General features: G+C 41.4%; 1 protein-coding gene across 3 annotated transcripts in view; it reads right to left on the bottom strand.

The window, feature by feature from the left end:
* Positions 1-24672, bottom strand: part of Dab1 (DAB adaptor protein 1) — a 423873-nt gene that overhangs the window by 272808 nt on the left and 126393 nt on the right. For all 3 annotated transcript variants that reach the window (XM_008831024.1, XM_008831023.2, XM_008831022.1), the window contains exon 2: positions 14316-14517. In XM_008831024.1, the coding sequence (XP_008829246.1) occupies positions 14316-14382 (67 nt within the window). In that variant the 5' untranslated portion in view covers positions 14383-14517. The remainder of the gene's footprint in view (positions 1-14315; positions 14518-24672) is intronic.

A 24672-nucleotide genomic window follows, 5' to 3' on the forward strand; every position in this document is an offset into this window, starting at 1 on the left:
ATAATATGAATGCTTTGGCTGCAATGTAGGCCATGAGCATGCATCTTATAGCTCTCCAGCCACAAAGGAAAAACTAACTGCGTGCCACAGTTGCTGCTCCTAGACTTCATTTCTCAGGGAGCGCGCCCAGCTACTGATGGAGCAGTACTGATGGTTCAGGCCCATTCCTGAGAGGGGAGCACTACTCTAATGACTGAGTTTGGCTCAAGGGCTCACCGACAGTCTTGCTGGAGTTTGCTTCCACTATAATGACGCCTCAGATGCACAAGCCAACCTATTTTCCACTGTCCCTTCCTCCCTTCAGGCTCTCCTCCTCTCCCTCTTCTTCACCCAGAGAAAACCTGCTTTATGGTCTGATGGCTCCCTCTCCACTTCTCACCAAAAGCTTGAGAAAGACTGCTTAGTTTCCCATGTCCTCACTTCCTATGTCTCTCTGGACTCTGTCAGAACTTGGCTGCTCCATCTGTCATTGCTGTTGGAGCTTAGTAAGTAGAAACTGAACAGAAAGGAGACTTTCAAGCTTTGGTTATAATGGAAAAGTCTGATACAATGGATGTAGTGAGATCACCCTGTAAACATGGGTCTTCCAGATGCAAACTTTATCCTATTAATTTTCATCACTGAAATTCCTGAGTACCACAGGCATTTTCTGAAACGTACCAACTTCTGCAGCCAGCTTCAGAGGGATTTCAGAGATGATTTCACCCATCGCGATGGATAATCCTTCAGCTTTGAAATGGAAGATCATAATGCTTTGCCAATCTACTCTGATCCCAGAGAAAATGGACCGATAAATGAAGATGATTTCAAGGTTTAAAGCCACCTCTTCTAACCCAATCTGCTAAAAATTAAAACTCAGCAAGGCATAGTGAGACGACTTTTCAACTTGTCATTTTTATACAACAGAGAAACTACACAGACCCCAAATTCTCTTACTGAAAATGAAAAGCAGTCGCTGTGGTGAGCAGCATTCTAAGGCAGAAGCTGAAGCTCCATCTTGATCGACCATCAGCCCTGAGCAAGTCACCGTCACTCCCACAAACTGAAGTTTCCTATTATAGAATGATCACTTTAAATGAGTTAAGGGTAAAACCCCACTTGGGTCTGGTACACAGTAAATGTTTAATAAATAGCAATCAGGATAAAACAGTGTTGTATTATTGGATTTTTATGCAAACTAACAAAGATATCAGAAGCTGATATATTCTAGGCACTCAGTGAACATTTACTTCTTCTAAATATAAACCATGGCTTTAAACACTTAAAAATAAAGTGAGTACTGCAAATTTCTTCTTTAAGGAGTAAGCAAGGGGAAGGGGAAGAAAATGAATGTTTGAGTAAGGTCTAGGACACGATGTTTGACTTCACGCGCTTTCAATGGAGATATTCATTTTGTTTCATTGAAAGCAGTCCTGATCTTTCTGATGGAATATGCATCCAGAGAGAGAGAGAGAGAGAGAGAGAGAGAGAGAGAGAGAGAGAGAGAGAGAGAGAACATATAACTATATACCCACAAGCAATGGCGGATGCCAAGGACAGAAAATTTCCAGTAGACCTGGTCTATAAATTGTCATTTAAATTTGCAATTTAAAAACACTGTCTGACTTTTTGATTTAGCTGACTGTATATGAGAGACAAATAATGGAATCCTAATAAGCAATGTTTAAATGACATCTACAGTCTCCCAGACAGAGAGGGCAGCAGGAGAATTCTAAGAAGAGAAAATAAATCTACTAAGAACAGGAGAGAAGACCAGAACTAAATAGTTGCACTAATCACTTGATGACAGATATTAGGAAAATGTATTTTTGGCTATTTAAAATTTAAATCCATAACAGGGTAGGTTATCAGCCAAAATCCCCTAAATTCATTGTAAGGAGACAAAACTAAGCTCGATTTTTACATTTCATCACATTAAAATAGATGAACCAAAAAATCAAGGCACCAGGACAACATATTAAAGTTGATAAGCAGAGGTTAGAAGATTTGAATTGCACAAAGCAGTCAATCTCACAGGAAACTCTCGGAGAATTTTAATGCCAGGGCCTTACTGGAGTCCTGGGAAGTAAAGGGCGCCTAGCCCAGTGTTTGTTTCTTCTACTTGTCAATAAACAAGTTAACATCTTCCCAGTCACAATACACTTAGGATGACCACTAAAGGGATTCAACTTTGGGATCGAAAGGAACACTGACCATCAACTCTTAAAAACAGCTCTGCATACTGCACGCCTTTAAGAAGATTTGACACATCTCAGAATGGACCAGTGCAAAGTGGCAACATAGACAGAAGGGTAAGAACAGAGGTCTTGTGAGGAAAAACAATCAAAGAAAATTAGATTGCCAAGCATTATTTAAAATGGTAATCACTATTTTTTATTGTGTGCGAATAGCTTAAATGGAGAAGTTTAGTGAGAAAGTAATAGAGAATTAAACACTCACCCAGATTTGATTTCACATTTGCATAGTCGCACGCACATATTTACGTGCAGGAAAAAAAAAAAAAAAAAAACTATTGAAAGAAAATACCCTGGATGGCTAACTGTGTTCACCTAAGGCCAGGCCAGGTCGGCAGGACTCCCCACCATACTAAAAGCAGCCATTAAAGTTGACCTGCATTGGAAAATCACATAAAATCTATTTGCAATCTATAGCTTTGAGAGCAGGAAGGGAAAGCACAGTAATCATTATTTCACAGCATCAAGGAAAAACTAATGGAATATAAATGACTGATTCTAGGAAAACATGGGCCAAAGGCCAAAGAATTGCTATATAATGTAGGCTAGTCTATTGCGCAACAAATGCTTAATGAACACATACTATGCACCAGGCCCTATGAATAAATAAAATTTAACTTAAAGGAGTTCTTATTGTAAAGAAGCGAGAACAAGTTATTGCTCAGTCAGTGAGATGTCTGGTCTGCTGGTCCTTCTGTCACTGGGGGAGAAGGTAGACAGGTTTTGCTGTTCACACGTAGCCATGTAAATGCTGTTAGTGCAATATGAAGACAATGTCTTGGAAGCAGGGTATTTCACAAAGCATCTAATGAACTACATAACATCAATCTAAATCTTTATTTAAACACATAAACTCGGAGAAACCCATGGGTTGATGGTCTGCGATGTGCTTTCCACTTACTGCAATGATCTACAAGTGCCTCTTAGTTGTCCATATAGCATATTAGATCTTTATGTTCCTTGAGTCCAGGACTTGTCCACAACCTTCTATGGCCATCGCCTTCCTGGTTTTAGAAGATGTTTTAAAGGTGAACAGATATAAAAGAAAGAATGCTAAAGGATAGGAAGAGAGAAGGAAGTTAAAAGATCTCACAGAGACTTTGCCCTTAATAAAATTAATGTGTTGATGATATTTGATTCACTAGGATTCTGGATCACCTATTCCCGGTGTGTCCAGCCTGCAGCCTGTAGGCTACCTAGACCCCAGGTAGTTACGAATGAATGCAATCTAACACATTTGTAGATGTCAATGCCATGCCTCAATGTTAAATGATTGGACAGCGTAGGTCTGTGTAAACAGCTGAAATAGTCTGCTTCCAAATACACCCATTGCTTCATCTTCCACTCTTTTCAACTCCAGGAGGTTTTCCATTAGATACTAATGTGGTCAACAAGCATGAGCTGAAACCAGACCGCCTAGCTTCCAATTCTAACTTCTCGTTTACAGTTGCAGGCAGGAGTTCCTGAAACTCTATGACTCTTAAAGTTTCAACACACACATGTAAAATGTGAGTAAATGAGAGTAAATATTCAAAGTTTCTTCTTCCTATGCAGATTTCATTTCTTACAAACTAATATCATATACCTTTTACTACTTAAGCACAGCTCTGCCCTCACCAAAACCCTTAGGGTACTGGCTAAAATAGCAAGGGCGAATATCAAGGGCTAAAAGAGACCTTAGTGAGTTGCAGCTTCATACCTGCTATCAAGTATCATGCTGCCTTTCCTAAGTCCGACCTGATTTTAACATTCATGTTATCCATCACCGCCCCAGTATGACGTCCAATGTCTTTAATGCACACTTCCGTCCTGCTGTTAATAAGGGGTACGGCGATGATCATTTTCCCAATGATAGGGGTCCTGATCCTTTTTAGGATCACATAATAAGAACATTTTTCATTGTTGGAGATAATTCCCCTTCCCACGCACATTTGTCAAAGGCAGTTTCCAACAGTACCGTACATCATCCTGAAATACATGATAAGATTCAGGCCTGCTATTCATCATCTGCTGGGCTGGTTCCAATGTGAGTTCCTGCATGCCTTTTCTTGCCACCGATTTAACAATTGGTATGTATGCAAGTTCTCCCTAGAGCAGTATCACCAGCAAGTGGAGGTAAAAGACTCAAGCGATGATGGTCTCAAATTGGAGGGAAATGAATGTACGATGATGACATATAGGTTCTTTATACAGGTAAACAGAATCTATAGCTACTGTTTTGTAGCAGAAACCAGACCTCTGGGATCTGAGATTTTGCTGAGGCTTTATTCAATAATCAGTCTGGAAAACTGGTAGAGTGGATTATAAATAGCATTGTGGATATATACTGTGTAATGAATCCTTTAGACCTGACTTTAAATTTTCTGTTTTTCCATTTTCATGCAGGGTCACCTTGAATATATTCCCAACTTAGTAGAATACGCTTCCTTGTCTGAAAAATGAGAATGTTATCAAACTCGTAACTCCCTTGTCAAGATTTTTAAAGTTACTGTATTCTCTGCCTCTTATTAAGCAGTTACATAATTAATGGCATCTCCCATTTTCCCCTCTGGTGACCCTAGACTCTTCCTTGCAGCACTAAGGGGTACACAATGACCCAGAAGACACAGTTTTTGCTATCAAATCTTCTCTTAACACAGAACTGAAAAGAAGAAAGGTGTGTAAGTGAGATCCCAACTGACAGAGTAAAAAATGCTGAGAGTCCCAGGACCAGGATGGCTACTTCCATGGATGGAGAGGCCCACTGAGGAAGAGTTTCATGGTAATGCCAAATGAGGGTCAGGTGGGCCCTGGAAGGTAGATAAGAGACAGGAGGACTACTGCCAGGTTCAAAGGAAAGCTGGAGCAAGCTCGTGCCTGTTCAAGGAAGGCCAAGAGGCTGGATGTGTCAGAATGTGCCAGATGTTAACAGGGATCATGAAACAGGGCTGTGATCTCTCTATCAAGGTGCAAATATGTCTACATATTTAAAGTTGCACAACCATGGCAAGTTGTTTAACTCTGAGCCTCGGATGCCTCTGATGTAGTCTATGTATACTTGAGTAAAGACTGTTTTCAGGTGTAAGTGGAGAAAACATAGTCATATGACCAACAGGCATCAAGATCACTTTCACTGACATCCTCCCCCACTACTTTTGGTCTACGTGGTTTTCTCTTGATGGGCTGTGCAGATACACTCAAAAGTGCAGTAGGCATAGTCTAACCATCCTGTAAGGTGTGTTTCAGTAGGAGAAGTTTCTGAAATCCCAGCACACCTGGGCACATCTGCTTAGTAAACTCAGAACTCACAAAACCCTATTCACTGTGCCATTTGTTGATTATCTGCAAAGACAAAGACTCTCTACCTCTGAGAAGGAGTAACACTTAACCTGACTCACAGCTGCTCTCAAGGACTTAGAGGGCTAATGTGAAGGGCTTTGTTCTTTCCAACATCAAAATTCAGGCCCAGCTACTGCCAGAGGCAGCACACTGAGCTTAATGAAGCAGTGGGATGAACTAATATGGCAAATCGTATAGCTCTTACTACCAATATGGCCCACATCACACTAAATTACAGCATCAGACATGATTGGACACACATCCCGATAGGAGAAGCGGCTCTCAGAATGGCAGGAATTTTGAATGCACATAATAGGAATCTCAAGAAGCAGTTCTTAGGAGAGGGATTTGTGTTCCTTATTCTTCCCCTCAGTTTTCGTTCTCCTTGTGCAACTCCTTCTCATAAATACTTTATGAAAATATACTCAATAAACATTTTCTGAGCCTGTGCCAAGTACCAACTGCTACAGGAGGAACCCACAGCTAATGGCAGAGACTGGGGAAAGTCAAAAGATGATCACAGAACTGCAGTCAATATGAGGACCTGAGTAGGTCCAGGTGCTGCGGGACTCAGTCAAACCCCCCCCCAAGTCAGTGAGTTTTATGGTCCTGAGCTCATCCATTCACTTCCTTATAGATGCCAGAAACATGCATGCCTGAGGCCTAAAACCCTAGTGCTTAGTGCTAGAAATCAAGTGGCTACCAAAACAGGCCATCCCTGCTCTGGAGAACTTCCAGCCTCCTCGAAAAGATTTTTTAAAAAATATTTTTTAATTATTTTTATTTTATGTGTATGTGTGTATTGCCTGCATGTAGGTAAGTGCACCCATGTCGTGCAGTGCCCACGGAGGACAGAAGAAGTTGTCAGATCACCTGGAACTGGAGTTACAGATAGTTGTTAGCTGCCACATGGATGCTGGGATTCAAACCTGGGTCCTCTGCGAGAACAGTCAGTGTTCTTATCCGCTGAGCCATCTCTCCAGCCCCCGAAAAGATATTTTAAATGACATATAATGGATACTAATATGGGATGCTTTGGGAGCTTAAGAGCTTGGTGTGGGTGCTCTATAAAGGATCACCAAAACATTTCAGAAGAAAGGAACACGCAACTTGAAACTAAGGAGATAGGGCGTTATCCTTGAAAAGAATAAAGAAAAACATGTTCCTAAGAAAAGAAAAAGCATGTGCAAAACCCCAAATGAAAAAAACAACACAATGAGACCAGAAGAATGGAAATTCATTCAAGTTACTGGGTGGAGTATGACTGAACAGAAGGAGGTGGTCCTGGGACCTCAAGGAAGGTCAAAGGGCTCAGGGTTTCTTGGGCAGCAGGAGCCCCTCATTGCAGGGATTAAGGGTGTGACTTGATCAGAACTCTTGATCAAATCCACACAAGCTTGGAGATAGCAAATACAGGAAACGTGAGAACTGTTTAGGAGTTTACAAGTGGGGCACAGGAGAAAAAGAATGAATGGACTGGTCCCACAGAATGATAATCAGTGATTAATTAAGGAGGGTGTTAGAAGCTTCAAAAGGTTAAAGATAATGGCCCAATCCAATAATTACCATAGGCTGAAAGGTGACCAGGAGTATCCAAGTGATAGGTTAAGAAAGAAGAAAAAGCATCCAAGCAGAGGGTGCAGTCAGCCCTGAAGTCACAGAGGTACATACCTGAACTAACAGCTCAGCTTGGCTCAGGGCAGAAGAAACAGAAGAAAGGAGTCAGGGCAACATGCCAAAGGACTGCCCTACGGCGCGTGCTGCTGGTGGTGCAGAGTAAGTTCAAGCAGAGGGTTTGAAGAAGCCCTGATTTCTTGCAGAGAACCAGCTAGAATGAGGCCTTGAACTAAAGCTCCAATTAAGCCCCTGTGGGTGAGTTTGTCTCCAAGGACTGACCTTACTGAGTGTGATGCTCTGTAATAAACTCAGGACCAGTGACCACAGAGAACACAGATGGCTCTTTCCACTGCACGTCACCTGATCTGAGAGCCAGACTGACCATAAAGATGGGGACTTCTTGGCCTGAAACCATTACTCCCTTTGCCAAAGCCTATATTCCTGACTTTTACTGATCAACCTCAGTAAGAATTATGTTTTCACATAACAAAATCCTCGATTTTGGTTATTTAAAGCCTAAAAAAAATCACATAATCAGTAGAGAACAATTAGCTCACCATGACCAAAACAGTGCTATAAATTTACGTGCATCCAGGGTAGAGTGAAGCCTCTGCAATGTTCGACATCCCTTATCTCCTCACACTGAGCCACAGGAAAATGCCACAGAATGTGTCTAGGGTGCCTGCAACGATCCACATGACCTGAGTGAGACAAGTCTCTTGGTTTCTCTGGCCATGATTTTATGCACTTTTAAAGGGATGACCTAAGAGTTGGGTTCATTAGGGACAATTTGTTTGAAATGGTCAGTATGCAAAGTGGCAATTAGTAAATCTGTGCTTGACAGTGGGTCCAGACAGGAACGGAAAGTTTCTTTGCTGAGCTTCCCTGTACTCTTACTGTAGAGTGAGGCTGTATTTGGCAGTTTACACTTGTGAACTCACACACTCCTCACTGATTCACTTGGAGATAAGGCACCATTGTTAACTCTGCTGTACAGAAAAAGTCAAGCTTGGAAAGTTTGAGCAGTGAGCCCCCAAGGTGGACAGGTACTAGTATGCTGAGCCTTGGCTGGGTCTAAAGTTGATCTAATTTCAAAACATTAGTTCTTCCCAGGAATCTTCACTGCGAGGAAGGAGAGGGGAAACAGAGGCAAGTCAGTGAAGTGACCAAGAAGTTTGGGCTCTGTCGACGAGCTACAAGAAGTCCAGCTAAGAAGTCATTCCTAGGTCCTAGCCTTGACTCATATCTAAATTTCTTCTTGATGCTATGACAAAAAACACCCCAGGAAAAGCAACTTAAGGGAGAATGGGCTTATTATAGTTCACAGTTCAAGGTATAACCATCATAGTGGGGAAGTCAAGGCAACAAGAGCCGAGAGTAGCCGATCACATTATATCTGTAGTCACAAGACAGCAATGGAGTCATCCCCGCTAGTGCTCAGCTTGCTTTCTCCTCTCTAATACAGCTCAGGATTCCCTGCTTAGAGAATGGTGCCATTCACACTGAGTGGGACTTTCTACCTCAATTAATGTCATCAAGATAATGGCGCCCCCAGGCATGCCCGAAGCCTGTCTCCCAGGTGATTCTAGACTCTGTCAAATTGAAAATTAACAACAATTATCGCAAGTCATCACTGACAGAACAACTGCTTATTACTCTTCAAGACCCCATCAATGAGAGCCGGGCTCTGCCTACTCTGCCTATTAATGTCTCATACAGTTTTGCATTCTAGAGAACTTACACGTAGGCCAAGTTGGTCTCAAACATGCAGCAAGCCTCTTGCCTCTACCTACCTCCCAGTGCTGAAAGTAAGCATGGAATAAAAGTAAGTCTTTTGTATTTTATGAACAGCCATAAGTTGAGAGTGAATAATTATGGGAAAATAGAGGATCTGTTTTTCAGGTAAAGATGAGCCTCATAGAAGTCAGAATGCCACCCTCAACTAGAATTCCCTTTTATAGCAAAGGTTAATGGGAGTTGGCATTTCCTTCTGTGGGTAAACATCTGTGAAGAACAGAATCATATCCAGATTTGTTTGGTGGCTGAGAAAACTGAAGGCGCATCGTCAGAGACAGCGACCTGAGGGTGAGCACAAATCCAGTGTCTCAGTGGACCTTGGGCTACCCTTTCCACCACCCCAGAACAGGAGCAGTACATAGAAATGACGACAAATGACAATTTGCAGAGATTCTTTCGAAAAAATTACCCTTCTGTGTGTTGAGGTTCTACAGGCTAACAACTACGATGGAAGTTTAGAAGCACTGAAGCGGTAAGCCAGTGATAATGGGGGATGCTGCCTAAGTATAAGTGACCAGCTGAGCAGTAAGAACCCCGAACACAGCCTTACCAAAACATTCCTTTAACATAAACTGACCAGGATTTTCTAAGAAAGCTCTAAACTTTAGCAGAGCTCCTGAAGTACAGAGCCAGGGTTCTAATTCATTCTGCTGAAACTGAAGTGGCGGTCTCTGCCACTTGGCCCCCAGTTTCTCCTGGACTCTGACAAAGCCTTGATCTTGGAGTCGAAATTCCCTTAGGAGGAATGATAAGCCAGGTCTTCTTTGCTGCCATTGTTAACTGCTAGCCCTGGGGTATATCTCTAATAAACACAAGGGAAGTGTGTGAATTTCTAGATGTTTCCAGCAAAGGAGACATTGCTAGATTGTGATCTTAGATGAAGAGGGAGAGAAAATTAACATTCATAGGCAGCTACCACGGCAAATCCCAAAGTATTGACCTCCCCCATCTAAGAGCACACATTTACATGCTTCAAAGAGAAGACTAGGCTCCAAGAGGCCAAAGAGCCTTGTCACCCAGCTGTTAAAGAGAGGAGCTAGAATTAAAACTCAGGTCCTTTCCAGCTTTAAAGCCTGTATTTTTTCTACACAGTGGGCGACCAGATGACGTTGAGAAACGCCAGGTGCTGCCCCCAGAAATACCTGTGGGTGAGCCATGAGACCTACACTTCTACTGCAGCCTTTCCCTGAGAACCCAATTCTGGGATTATAAATAACAAAAAATGTGTCAACTGACGCTCTTTTTGGTGACAGGTAAGGAAGCCAAAAATATAAATTCACCTCCTCTGTTCTTGTTAAAATTCCACTCCTGGAATAGGCAGAGTTGGACAAGTTGTATGTGTTGTGACACAATCCAATAAAAATGAAATGAAATAAACGACTTTATTCTTCACAACTTCTACCTCTTATTTGACTCATGAATACTCTAGCTATGTTTCATACATGGCCTGTCTAGAAACTCATTCTGTAAAGAAATATGCCCTGTGTGACTTGTGTTTGAAATGGCCTGACTTGTTTCACAAGGCTGAGTTAAGGAACAGGGTGATCGGCTTCTGAAAAGTTCTACAGGACCTTTTAGCTTTCACACAGCCAGTTTTTCATTGTCAAGACATGAAATGTCTTTCCCCAGAACCGTGAAATCTTATCTTGTGGGAAAAATCTCTTTTGATTATTAAAATCATGTCATGATTTTAGAAATATACTTATGTCGTATAACAAAGTAGTATATAAAATTGTGCAAATTGTACTATCAGAGATCAATCCCAAAGGAAACCCTTAGAATGTTAGTAGTAGTTATTTGGGGTACATGAGATTATGCATAATTACTTTCTCTTATCTCATTCCAGTAACAAGTGCATATAGCTTTTTGAAAGTTAAATTACTAAAAAATAATGTTTTTGCAGAAAGTGGCATAAATATTATGCAGTGTTTCCTTTCTGTCAGCATCCATATATGAGGTTGTAACTTTGACTAATTCAAAGTGCCGAGTACACAAAAAAAACTAAAAAATTATATACCAATCTTGCCGATGAATATAGGTTAAGAAAAAAATTTCCTTCACTTAACAAATCCTATGTCAGGGTTTAGAAAATAATACAGTGTGACCCAGTAAAGTTGACCTAGGAATTGACAGTTAGAAAATCTACTGGTGAGTCCCAAGGCTATATATAAAAGGGAAAAAAATACAATCATTGAAACAAATACAGAAACATTAAAATCCATTGTGGGAAACTTCCTGAAGAGAGTATATAAAAAGAACAAATCAAGAACCTTAGTAAAACAAATATGACACTGAAGTGTAAGTTAGAAAAATTTTCATTAATCCAGAACAAAGATAAGGAAATCTGTTATTATTAAACATTACCCTCACAGACCCAGCCAATACAATAAAACAGGAAAAAGAAACAAAGTTCTTAAGGACTGAAACAAAAACAGAAACTTATTTTCATGTTATTTGTGGGCTATAAAAATCTAAGAATGAGTCAAAAAAAGTATTAGTAAAAGAATGCAACAACATTAGTAGAACTAAGATTCAAGATCAATATATAAACTGTTCCATTTAAAGTTTTTTACTTTACCAAATTACTGGCATTTGTTTAATAGAATACTTATCATTCCATGATCAAAACTAAATAAACAATGAATGAACTGTTACTACACACTCATTTTCTATTTTTACTGAATGTACATGCTTTCATGATACCTTTGTCTAAGCAAGTGTATCTGGAATAAAGACTTCTTATCTCACAATTAAATAATTTCAAATCATGCTCTGGCAAATCTGTAATTTGCCAGTTAAAAACTCCCTGTGCTATAAAATGGGATAAGAGGAAAGACTGTGGTGATGATCATCATGATGAAGACAAAGGAGGAGGAGAAAGCAGGGTCTTCCACAGACTAAATGTTTACCTTGCATCAATATTCATATAGTGAAGCTCTAACCCCAGTATGATGGCATCTGCAGAATGAGTAAGCAGATGGGTGAACAGACAGACAGACAGACAGACAGACAATGGAGAGGGGGCTAGCTGGCATTATGACAGTAAGGTCTTCATGAGAAAAGGGGGGAGATGAGAAAGGAGTGAGGAAAGGGGAAAGACGGAAAAGAGAGAAGAGGTCGGGGAGGGGGTGGAGAAGGTTGGTTTTGCTCTCTGTGCTCCATGTCAGAACTCAGTGAGAAGGCAAACCATCAAGGAAGAGAGCCCTCAGCAGGCCTGGGATTCTTTGCCATCTTCTTCTTAGACTTCTAGCATATAGATTTGTAAGAAACACATTTGTGTTTTAAGCCACTCAGTCTATGGTATTTTATAAGGGCAGCTCCGGTTGGTTAAGACGGGCTCTATATGGGGAAACAAAAAAGAAACTTAAAAACAGGAAACATGGAAAGATGAGAGGGAAGAGGAGATGGAGATAATGAGGGAGAAGAGCGAAGGGACAAAGTGAAGAAGATGATCACAACTTTTTTGAGCATTTACTATACACCAATGCTCTACTATGTACTCTATTTGCCTTGTTTCAATTAATCTTCACAGACAACCACTGTTGACTGCATAATTCGATCTTACTTTATAGGAGAGACAAGTGAGGCTCAGTGGGGGTGAACTGAGCTTCATAATGTCAAGTAGTGAGAAAGTGGTGTTGTCAGAATTTGAACTGAGGCCTGCCTGCCCAGGCTCCATGGTCTTAGGAGTAGGGAAATCCTCTGCTAATGTTAATCACGCTAATGTTACAGATTCTTAGATGAAGATGAGGAGGTTGTAAAATGGCCACGTTCACACTTCCAGAGTTCCAAATCTTTAAACTAGTGTCCTGAAAAGCTAAACCTTCTTTTTAGAATGTTCCTGGGTTTTGTGTGTTAAAATAAAGAATAAAAAATTATCCCCTAAGATAAAGCTTTTAACATGTTCAGCATCCAAGAGCACAAATTTAGTAGAAAGTTAATTTTGAAGCAAAAACATGTGTCAGTTTCTACTGCAAAAGTATTTGAATTCTAGTTCACACCAAACTTCACAACCTTCCTCTCACACTGCGTTCTCTCTAGACCCATTTCCTCAGCAACTCGCTTTCCTTCTATTTTTCTTAGACAATGAGGCATGAAAAACAAGGTTTACATGAAGCTATGTAGAATAAAATAGACGGTCTCCAAAATGTTTGTGTTTCAAACAGACATCAAAAGCAAAATTTATTGCTCTTCCTAGAGTTCTGCAGTCCAGGAGCTGCATATGGATGACATTTATACCCCTCACTTCACACAGAGTGCCAGACAATCACAAAACATGATTAGGCAGACACAGTGATATCTCTAACAAATCGCCACCCACAAGAACAGACTTCAATACCTGAAAGAATGCTTTTAATGCCCTGCATGGAGCTGAGAAGACAGGGGACAGAAAGAGCTGAAAATACAGGGATAAAACGAGAGAGAGAGAGAGAGAGAGGGAGAGAGAGAGAGAGAGAGAGAGAGAGAGAGAGAGAGAGAGAGAGAGAGCTTCAGATTACCAGAGAAGACACATGAAAGGCATGTTTATAAAGCCAAATTCTGCCCCCAAACAGAGAAGTGGTAGAATTATCTTTGTAAATAACTCTGGGCAAGCCAGTTTCCATCACCTGTCCTCCTCTCAAACATTTTCAGTGTGCTGAGACTCCCAGGGTGAGCAAGAGGTTTAGCTCTGAAGGAGTTGCTACTCAAGTTGACTCACAGAAAGACAAGACATTTTTAATAAAATAAGATACTAACAAACTGCTACTGAAGCAAAACAAATAAAAACAACCAACTCCAATGGGGAATAAGGAAGGCCTCTCTCTCCACAAAACTCAACCTGGAGAATGAACATTGATCCGTCTAGGAAAGGCGAAGAGCAAGGATAGATTTTTCTGGTGATAGTTCAGTGGTTCTGCCAATGCAGCCTCTGGAGCAGCCAGATCAGCATCACCTGGGAACTTGTTAGAAATGAAATCTGTGGATGCCAGGTACTTACTGGGGATGGACTCAAGTCTGCCCTAATCAGCCCTCAGGAGCCTCGTGTGGCTGAGGTTACAAACCACTGCAATATGCAAAGGTGAAATGTAATAGGCAGAATGTCTGGTGTGGGAATGGGGTTGGGGGCTGGGAGCACCAGGGGTTGACCTTGCTGGAGAAATGGCTTTATCTAGAAAGGCTTTGTAAATTGTGAAAACAACTCAGGATTTTACTTGAAGAATGATAGTCATCAAAATATGAGTACAAAACCCACCAAATAACATTACAAAAGTAACACCTGTTACACAGCTAGCTCTTAGTACCATTCCAGAGTTAACCTCATTCCTATATAGAAAAGCAGCCTTACAAAGGATGCAAAGTCAGCCCTACCTTTCTTTCTGGAGTCTTTCTTGGCGCTGGTTTTCACAGCTACTTGAAGTTCTGTCTCAGTTGACATCCTACTTAATCCTTAGGCCTCTTCACACAGACCCCGGGCCTCGGCCAGGCTCATTGAGGATCCTCTCCGAGAGAAAGGCTCCTCCCTTCAGAAATGACTCCCCACGCTGCTCATGTCATTCACTCTTTCGGAGTGCTGCAAATCAAAGCAAGAGAGAGTATTCAGAATCACCATCCTGGGTTGAAGATTCATTATGGGGAAATGAACTTGCAAACACATGAAAAGCAAGAAAATTTTGGTCTTCATGGATGCATTTGCTCACATGACTCTATGAAGCTATCAGTGGGTTTAAACCACAAAAAAATACGTAAATTCTCTGCAATACTGATTATCAAACTAGGAAACTCAAAACAGAGCTTTAAATTCTGGGTTTTCAAGAGATATAAAACCCAACCCTGTTTCCCATGTTCCTGAGAGTCCAGAGCTAGATGCCACCCCCCAAAATATCACAAAGACGTATTTCCTGCCCAGTCCCATGGAGACATTTCCAACAGGCCACCCATCCATCAGCCAAACTTGATCAGAGTTGGGGCAGCTAACGCAGATCACAGGGGACTGACCTGCACTCTGTCCCTCACTGGCAGGTATCAGAGGGGACATGAAGTTGACATGTAATTGGGCTCTAGGGGTAAAGTGACAAATGGGGCTGAGAAACTTTCCAGCAAACCAATTTTTATGTCAGCTTTTCCCCCAGCTATAGGAACAGACAAGCATTTAATGTTGAGAGAGAAAGGAAAAGAAAGGGAACTGACAGACAGACTTCATTCATTCATTCATTCATTCATTCATCCTCTAGTAAGTATGCACTGCACCGTGCTGGGTACTATGAAGTACAGACATTGGTAGGAGAAGAACAATACTAACTTTGACAACACAGTCACTGCAGTTAGCACAAACATTTACTATGCACTTTCTAGATGTACTCCCCCCTCTGCCCTCACCGCTGCACACACGTTGTCACGCTGGATTCCTCTTAAACCGAATAAACTCATTACCTTTGTTGATAGCCTTCCCCATTGCTATCTGATAGTTTTATCTGAGAATTCACTGAGGATAAACATTTTACTAGTTATCCATTTTCAAGAATATTAAGAAAAGGGGAATAGAAATGGTTCTTTAAATTGTGTAGCCAATATGTAGGTCATTCCGCAGAATTGAAACTGCTTAATCTAACAAGGCTGACCTTCAATGCCAATTTCAGCTTAAAAAGAAATAATTACCCAAACCTCTTAATCACAACAATTGAGATGTCTTAAACTAGAATATTTATATAAAAGCCACACAAGATGATAGCAAAACTTAACTATGAGGAAACATCCCCCTTAGCCAAAACAGCTAATTTGGATTTTTTAAAAAAATAAGCTGTTTTTATTTATCTGTTTGTTCATTATTTTTATGTGTATGAGTGTTTTGTCTGCATATACACAAGTGCATTTGTGTGTGCAGTGCCCACGGAAGCTAGAAGAGGGCACTGGATCCCCTGGAACTGTAGTTATGGATAGTTGTTAGCCATCATGTGGGTAATGGGAACCAAACCTGGGTCCTCTGCAAGAACAGCTAGTGCTCTTAACCGCTGACCCTCCTCTCCAGCACCAAACTAACTGTATTTTAAAGGACGCTATTTCTGAATGTAAGTACTTGAACTGGAAGATCTATGGTGACAACTAAGGAAAAGAGAAAGTGGCCTCTGTAGAATGGGCTCTCTGAAACCATGCATAGAAAATGAGCTTCTGCCCTGTTGGCGGCATTATCTATACCTTACCACTTGCTCTCAACTCCTTCCCAAGAAAACACCCCAGAGGAGATGACACGGTCACAAAAATTGATCACATATAGATATATTCTTAATATTTATCATTTTATTGGAATAAATCTTTACTAGAATATTTGGATTCTGCCTGTAGATAGAGAGGCAATTTCTATATTGTGGAATATGTCTATGCCTTTGAACTCACACTGAGTAGATAATTACTTACTTTACTTACACAGAAGTGTTATTTCACCTCTAGCATTTAACTTGAAATCTGCATATCTGTGTTTGTGCATCTGCAAGTACGTGTATGTGCGTTGATGTATCTAATGAGGTCAGTGTATTCAGGGTGGTGTGGTTGTAGACTATTCATGTATCTGTATACACGTGTGGGTATACATCTTTAGTCTTCTAATAGGTCTTCAGACATTCAACTTTCACAATACAAGTGTAATGGTTTGAATGAGAACGTCTCCCATAGGCTCCAAGTATTTGGACATTTTGTCCCCAGTTGGTGGTGCTATTTTGGAGGTCTTAGAAGGTGTGGCCATGCTGGAGGAAACATGTCACCAAGGGTGGGCTTAGAGAGTTCTTAAGCCTTGCCAGATCTCAAGTAGTTTTCTTGCCTCCTGTGCCTGCTTAAAGATGTGAGAGCTTAGCTTGGGCTCCTCCTCCAGCCACCTCTGCCACCATGCCTCCCCGTCATGATGGACTCTGGCCCCTTTGAAACCATAAGCTAAATAAACTCTTCCTTTTATAAGCTCCCCTGGTCATGGTGCTTCTACCACAGCAACAGAAAAATGACTAATACAGCAAGCAAATTATCACTTTTATTCATTTGTCCATTTAGAATTAACCAAAGGCAATGGATTCTGTCATTACTGATTGTAAAAACAATAAAGGTTGCATATTGGGAAAAAAGGAGGTATCATCAAAGCCCGTCTCTAGTTCTCAAAGAAGCACAGTCAAGCAGAGGTATTTGTCACATAAGGGATAGCAGTACACACACATGGCCAGAACGTAAGTCAATGTAAATGTCAGGCTTGCTGAAGCACAAAGAAGTAAGTGTTCATTTTGCCTGCAAAAGTCATTAAAGCTATACAGAGGATCAGCCCTGCTCTGCAGTATCCCAGAAAACAATGCTTTTGCTGAATGGACAATGTAATGGATCAACAGGACCTCATAACCACATCGAACAAAGGTGATTGATGAGAGGATTTCAGGCAGAAGACTTGACATATGCAAAGGCAACAAGGCTTGAAATCTGTAACCTAACGACTGAAGAAAGCACAAGTCTAGCATGGAGCTGGTTCACTTGATCATCTTCCCACTTCTTCCTTGTGATGCCGTTTCCATCACAACTCTTCTTGGGTCTACCTTGACATTCATCCAATCCCTGGGGTTCACTTCAAAGAGAGTCCAGCTGGAAACTTTCTGAGCTCTCTATTAAAATGGAATCACTCTTCATTTATTCTATGACTGGCTTTCCGACCAGGGCTTCAGCAGCTGCCCAGTCATGGGACACTGAGGAAGTCACTTGCCTCAGTTTCTTCACCTAGACAATGGAGTTAACATCGCCAGATTTATGGAGTCATTGTGAAGCTATGTGGAATCACAACGGTAACATGGTTGGAAGATTACCTACTATACCTCTTGGCAAGCACTTAATACATGAAGTGCACAGCTTCCTGTGTGGCTTGCTCAAAGCCTCATAGCTAGTATGAGATCACATGCCCAGATTTGGACTTTTATAAGGGAGGAGCCCAAGACAAATTAAGTTGGCTATCTGAGAATGATTGTAGGAAATGGTAGAATCTAAGATCCATCATGCTTGTCCTATATACCAAAAGTGCCTTCTAATCTTGAAAGAAAGGAGCTTAAATGCATGGATTTATACAATTTCAAAGATTCTTGAAACTACCACATGAAAATGCATGGAATTTGGACTATTTTCTACCGCTCAACTTCAAAAGCCTCCATATAGTAGCTCTCCATTTTCCGTGGGTTTATCCAGAGTCCCTTGTTTGAGAAAATGTGATATATTCAAGTGCTATCAGCATTGCTTGTGAATCTCTGAAGTACTTCCCTGTATCAATAATGAGAGGAAACACCAGCGCCACTCTGAATGGAAACTTAAATAGAGGATCTGTGTGGAGAATGCACACGGCAAGGGCCCCGCTGTCCCCTTTAATTTTCTAAAAGCCAGAGGTTGAGCAAATTCTGTGAAGTAACTCCAAATTATTTAGGAAATTCATTTCTTTGTAATTAAGGAGATTAAAGTCCTCCAGGGCCAGAAACCATGTGACAATTCAAATCATTTTCCCCCGTAAAAGCTGTGAAACCCTATCAGTTAAATTCAGGCTTGTCTGGAATTTTGAAATGCTTCAATAATGTTTCTTTGCTCCACACAATCTGCAGTAATTTAATATTCCTGAAGTGTGTCAGGTTTTTTATAATGAGCTCTTCAAATCTAAATGTGAATTATGTAACATTCCACTACAGACATTCTGTCTAGTGAACTGCTTCAAAAATGTAAAATCCCATGTTGAGTTCCAAGGCAGGGGCCAAACACCCCCCCACAAAGCCGAGGAAACAGATATGCCTCTTTGTAAAAAACAAAGCATGAAGGCTTTAGCAGCTGTAACAGAGCAAACCCAAACTAAAACATACTATAACACAAATTTGTGTTGTCTCCTACAGCTCCTGCCACTGAGTCCTATGGTAGAATGGCTATGGCTTACTGAAGGTCAGCAACGCTATGAACTTTTTAGACATTTCTAATTCATTCATTTTGTCATCTTGAAGAGTTACTATTTTTTTGAAGGAAGTCTTTTTGAGAGAGAGTCTCCCTAAGTAGCCTCAGCTGGCCTGGACCTCAATATGTAGACCAAGCTAGCCTCGATCTCACAGATATCTGCCTGCCTCTGATGCCACCTTCTGAGTGCTGGAATGAAAGATGTGCACCACCACACCCAGCTCTAGATACTATTTTAAAAGCTGTGTTTTCGTTTTTTAATTTTATGTGTATGGATGTATTGCTTGCATGCAGGTAAGTACACCTGTGACATACAATGCCCATGGAGGTCAGAAGAGGGCATCAGATCCCCTGGAAGAGTTACAGAAGGTTAACTGTCATGTGGATGCTGAGAATTGAACCCGGGTCCTCTACAAGAGCAGTCAGTACTCTTGACCACTGAGCCATCTCTCCAGCCCTCTACACATTATTTTTAAAATATTTTGTTATTGTTTGAGAATTTCACACAATGTATTTTGATCATATTGGATACTGTTCTTTTTTTTTTTTTTTTTTTAGAGAATGAGGAGATTGAGACACAGCCAAGTGAGGAGATTGTCCAAGGTCATGTGGGGACAAAGAGGCATAGTATAGCACACAGCACACATCATTCTTCACCAACTTCCCCTCCCCGTGGCCAATCATAGAAGCCATAGGTGGTCTCCCTATACCATATTATATTATTCAACTGTAAAAAGGAATGCAGCAGTGATACCAGCTACAATACAGATGAACCTTGGCAACATTAGGCCAAGTGAAAGAAGTCGTAACAGTCTGCAAACAGTAAGGTTTCATTTACAAAGAATGGATAAGAGACAGATGCACAAAGGCAGAGCGCAGGTTGGTATGGGGTGAGGCAGCCAGTGAGTGTGACTGCCTAATAGATAGATACAAGGTCCACTTTAGGAGTAATAAAAATATTTTAGAGCCATGTAGAGATCATGGTTGATGGCTGGAAATAACATCTGTGATAAGCACACTAAAATTCCTCTAAATGGTTAATTTATACTATAACTTCTGCTTCAACTGAAAAGCTCACAGTAAAACTGTCCCAATTTGCTCCCCCTTCGGCATGCCAAAGGCAGGTGCACATTTTAGTCTAAAGAGACGACGCGTGTCTGGAAATGAGGCTGTGGCCCAGAACCAGGGCCATGCTGGGGGAAAGGTTAGAAACTGGGATTGAGGGTAAACTCATGATTCCTACAATTTATATGTATTTGTATTTGAAATGTGTATCTGTCTGTCTGTCTGTGTTTCCATCCACTGAAAAGGCCTAGAAGCAAAGATTCCTGGGAACAATGAGATGCTCCTGCTTAGAGGGGAGTGGCTGTATCCATTCTCTACTACATCAACAAGGGCTTCTTGGAGAAAAAGGGATTTCAGAGCTAGACTACAGAGCTATAAGAAGAACCTGGACTATCTTGTTCTTCCAGAAAGGAAGAATGTGCTCAAAGCAAAACCAATGAGTGAAATGTCCTAGGACTGCAAAGCCTCCTCTCATGGAATAATTTAAACAGTAGGATGATTGTAAATTACAAATCATTGGAAAAGGCAGAAATCCATGAATCCATACTGCTGACAGATGAATGAATGGGTTGTGGGGGGAGGGGCTGTTCTGTGGAGAGCTAACTGGTAAATGACAAGAGAGTTGGATCTATACAATACAGATTTTACAGCCACCAGAGTAAAGACTGATCAGATAAGAATCGCCAACAGATGGTGGATCCCGGGAATTTTTGATGAGGGGGAGCCTCTGGGGGTCTTAAAATGTCCTCCCACTTACTGTCCACCAGTTACAATGGAAAGTTGGTGATTACACAGTAGAGAAATTGGACAACATTTCGATTCAGTTATCAAAATCAACATCAACAATGAGGGCAGACGTGAGCATGGCCGCTCTTGCTGAAGCGTTCTGGTCGGGAATCTGACCAGCTTATGCCTTTGAAAAGTGAGAGGCAACAGGGAAAGCAACATGCTTCACAAATGCAATGAACCGCAGTGGAAGTCTGGAGGAATAATTTAGATGAAAAGAAACTAAGCAGATACAATAAATAAACAGAACGTACGTCCAGCGTCCTGTGGTGGAAAGGAAAGAAACACTGCAATGGAAATGGGAATGTACGTGACAATTAAAACTGTAGTGGTCAGCAATGTTACATTTCTCCAATTCAGTAACTTTTCTGTGGCTATGTAGGAGAGTGCACCATAGATTTAAAAATGAAGCGTCAAGACCTGTCCATATTACTTTGAAACGATTCAGAAAGAAAATTATGAACATGTAAATGCACATATATGTAATACATAAACCAAACGGGATAAAACCTGAATAAAACATTCATATTGCTTCACTTTTTTCTATAATTTGGAGATTTCCATTTATGCACACGCACACACACATATACACACACTAAAAATCAGCTCAGATCGTAAAGCTTTGAAGTGTGCAAGAAGCCAAACCTGGCCTCACTTGTCTTCTGTGTGTGAACCACACGTATGATGGGTATGTCCCAAGATTCCGTGAGTTCATTTCTAGCTGACAGCTTTTGCTACGGATCCCAACTTCACCTCTGTATCTGGTCAGAGCGGGCTGGAAGGTGTCCTGGACTGAAGGTCGGAGCAGGTTGCTTTCTTCGGAGCGCTGACCTTCCTCCAGTGCCCACTCTTCATTCACCAAGGCTTCTCAGGCCCCAGCTCATGGGCCACTACAGCCCTCTATTCTTTTTAATGAAAGGTATTTGTATGTGTCTGTGTGTGGGTTATATGCATGTGACTGTGGTTACCTGAAGAAGTCAGGAGCGTCAGATCTCCCAGGAGCTAGAGTTACAGGCAGTGGTGAGTCACCCAGTATAGTTGCTGGGAATTGAACCCAGATCCTCTGGAAGAGCAGTGTACGTTCTTAACTGCTAAGCCATCACCCAGCACCACTACAGGCTCTTTAACAACCACACTGGGACATGCCTTTCACACACTGTCTCCCTTCCCATCTCTGCCAATGCCTTCTCAGAACTCCAACAGGGATTGCTCAAAGTGTCTCAGTGCACACTGTGAGCATAAAGCCAACACCCGGAGCACAGCACTAGCAGTTATGCTTTTCAGTTTTATTATTATGGGAGTACTCACATTGTATGTGTGTGTGTGTGTGTGTGTGTGTGTGTGTGGTGTGTAGGCGCACACATGTAGAAGTCAGAGGACAACTCTGAGATCTCTCTTTCCACCTTCACATAGGGTTATGGTGGTGGAATTCAAGTTCTCAGGTTGCCAGGCTTATATGGCAAGCACGTTCACCCGCTGAGCCATCTTACTGACTCAAAGCTGTAACATTTTAAAGAAGGTCCAATCAGCCAGATGTGTCAACATAAGCCTTTAATCCCAGCACTCATGAGTCAGAGGCAGGCAGATCTCTGTGAGATGGAGGCCACATTGGTCTACATGGAGTTCCAGGTCAGCTGGGGCTACAGGGAAACACCATTTCAAAAAAAAAGGAAGGAAGGAAAGAAGGAAGGGAGAGAGGGAGGGAGGAAAAAAGGGAGGCCCAATCAATATAGATCAAACTAATTTAAAATTATTTATAAAGAAGATACATTTTCCCTTTTTAAAATTAACTGGAAAAATAAATAACTTGCTTTAAAGTATCTGTTGATGTTACTGTTCTAGGGAAAAACCTACAGTTAAACTATTTATAAAGGTTATCAGATTACTCACCTATAAAATGGGATAGTAATGAAATTAATTCCATAGGCTGAGAAATTAATGGTGATATATGAAAGCTCTGTGAAAGCATGTTTTTGGAAAAATACAATGCTGTGAACCTGTAGCCAGTACTGTTATTCAGATATCTGTCTGCCTTCAGCAGCTGATGATGGTACAGACAAAATATGTTTCTTTAATCAAACTCAAGGCTAACAAAAGTCACATTTTAGCAATACTAAAGGAATTTATGTGATGGCCTCATAGCATACTTAAGGGCACTTCATTTCACTAATGGATCATATAGCCTTATTAAATATTTATAGCACCACGATAATTCATTATGTAAACTCAGAAGGTATCAAAAAGAAACTGGGTGTATGCCTGTAATCCCAGAATTTGGGAGCTGGAGGCAGGAAGATCAGCAGTTCAAGGCCACCCTCAGCCACACAGAGTTTGAGCACATGAAAGGCTATTTGGGGAAAAAAATAAAAATAAAAACTGCTAGAGGGAGGGAGGGAGGGAGAGAGGTGGGGCAGGAGGAGAGAATGCACACTATAGACCCTTCAAAGAACTTGATCTTTGATTTCACAATCTACTCAAGGTGGCAGTGTAAACCAAATGAGCCACCCAGGGGCTATTTTGGAATCCTGCCTGGCTCCACCGCTGGCTCCCTATCTACTGCCTATGTGACTTTAATTTCTTGGGTTATTTTACCACTCATTCTCAATTTCTTTACTCTTTCGATCTTGATGGGCTTTTCGGAAGCAAAAATGAATAAAACCTTATGAAATGTCACAATGGCACAGACTTGCATTCCCTCAACTCACGCCTCCTGCCACCTGCCTCCTTCCACCCTTTCTTGCCTTTTCTCGGTCTCATCACCTACATTTTTAAAAAAATATTTTGTTTATTATTTTTATTTTATGTGTATGCATGTATTGCCTGCATGTAGGTAAGTGCACCCGTTTCATGCAATGCCCGTGGAGGTCAGAAGAGGCTGTTGAATCCCCTGGAACTGGAGTTAGGACAGTTGTTAGCTGCGGGGTGGGTGCTGGGATTCAAACCTAGGTCTTCTGCAAGAACAGTCAGTGTTCTTAACCGCCGAGCCATCTCTCCAGTACCATCAGTTCCTATCTTTTAATACAGTTGTGGCTACCTCCGTAGCTAGGCCTTATATGACCTCACTTTGAGTAGGAACGTGTCCACCCACCTTTGGATGGCACCATCCACGGACATGGCTCAGCTCATGGTACAGGCAGAACAGGAGAAAACACAGAAGCAAGTTCAAAGCCATTGAAAAAGTACCTACTGTTCCTTGGGAATTTGCTGCTTCTGATGATCAGAAGAGACAAACACACTGTTATCCCAGAGTCAAGCCATTCAAGTGGGTGCTAAGGAAGGAACCAGAGATAGCCACCGTGTAGTATGAGGAACACGGGCAGGGTGGGACACAGAGGATGGGGCCTACCTCAGCCTGGGCAGGGAGTGGAGAGAGACAGAGATAGACAGAGATGGTGTTATAGACAGATGTAGAGATAGAGACAGAGACAGAGACAGTCAATGGCGATAATGAGGAATGTAAACTGTTTTTTGTAAACCCAGTCTCAGGGATTCTGTTACAGCAATAGAAAACAAACAGACTTAGACAAACCTGGAAATTCACATGTAAAAACACACACTGGTGCAGACCTCAGACTTTATTTATGGATGCAAGGTGATTGTTGGCTGTGACAGGGTATACCACAGAGGTACTAGAGGGGAGCAACGGGGACAGTTATGGCTCTTTCACACTGATGATAACATGAGCTCAGGTGTCGCCCAGGGTCTGGAGGTCAGTAATATCAGGAGAGTGAGGGATGGATATTGCTACGTTAACAGAGCTGCTCAAGTTTAAAAGCTTATGCTCTTCAATGTGTCTTGCTAGAGAAGTTCCAGATAAATGAAACTGGAGCTAGTAAGGTCTAACAACAAAAAGCAACTCATCAACTTCAGACCAGGGCTATTAATCACAGCATCTGGCAATCAAATCAGTTGGACGTTCAGCCACTCAGCCCTG

Source organism: Nannospalax galili, unplaced genomic scaffold (genome assembly GCF_000622305.1).
Source record: "Nannospalax galili isolate Female #2095 unplaced genomic scaffold, S.galili_v1.0 scaffold553, whole genome shotgun sequence".
Taxonomy (NCBI): Eukaryota; Metazoa; Chordata; class Mammalia; order Rodentia; family Spalacidae; genus Nannospalax; species Nannospalax galili.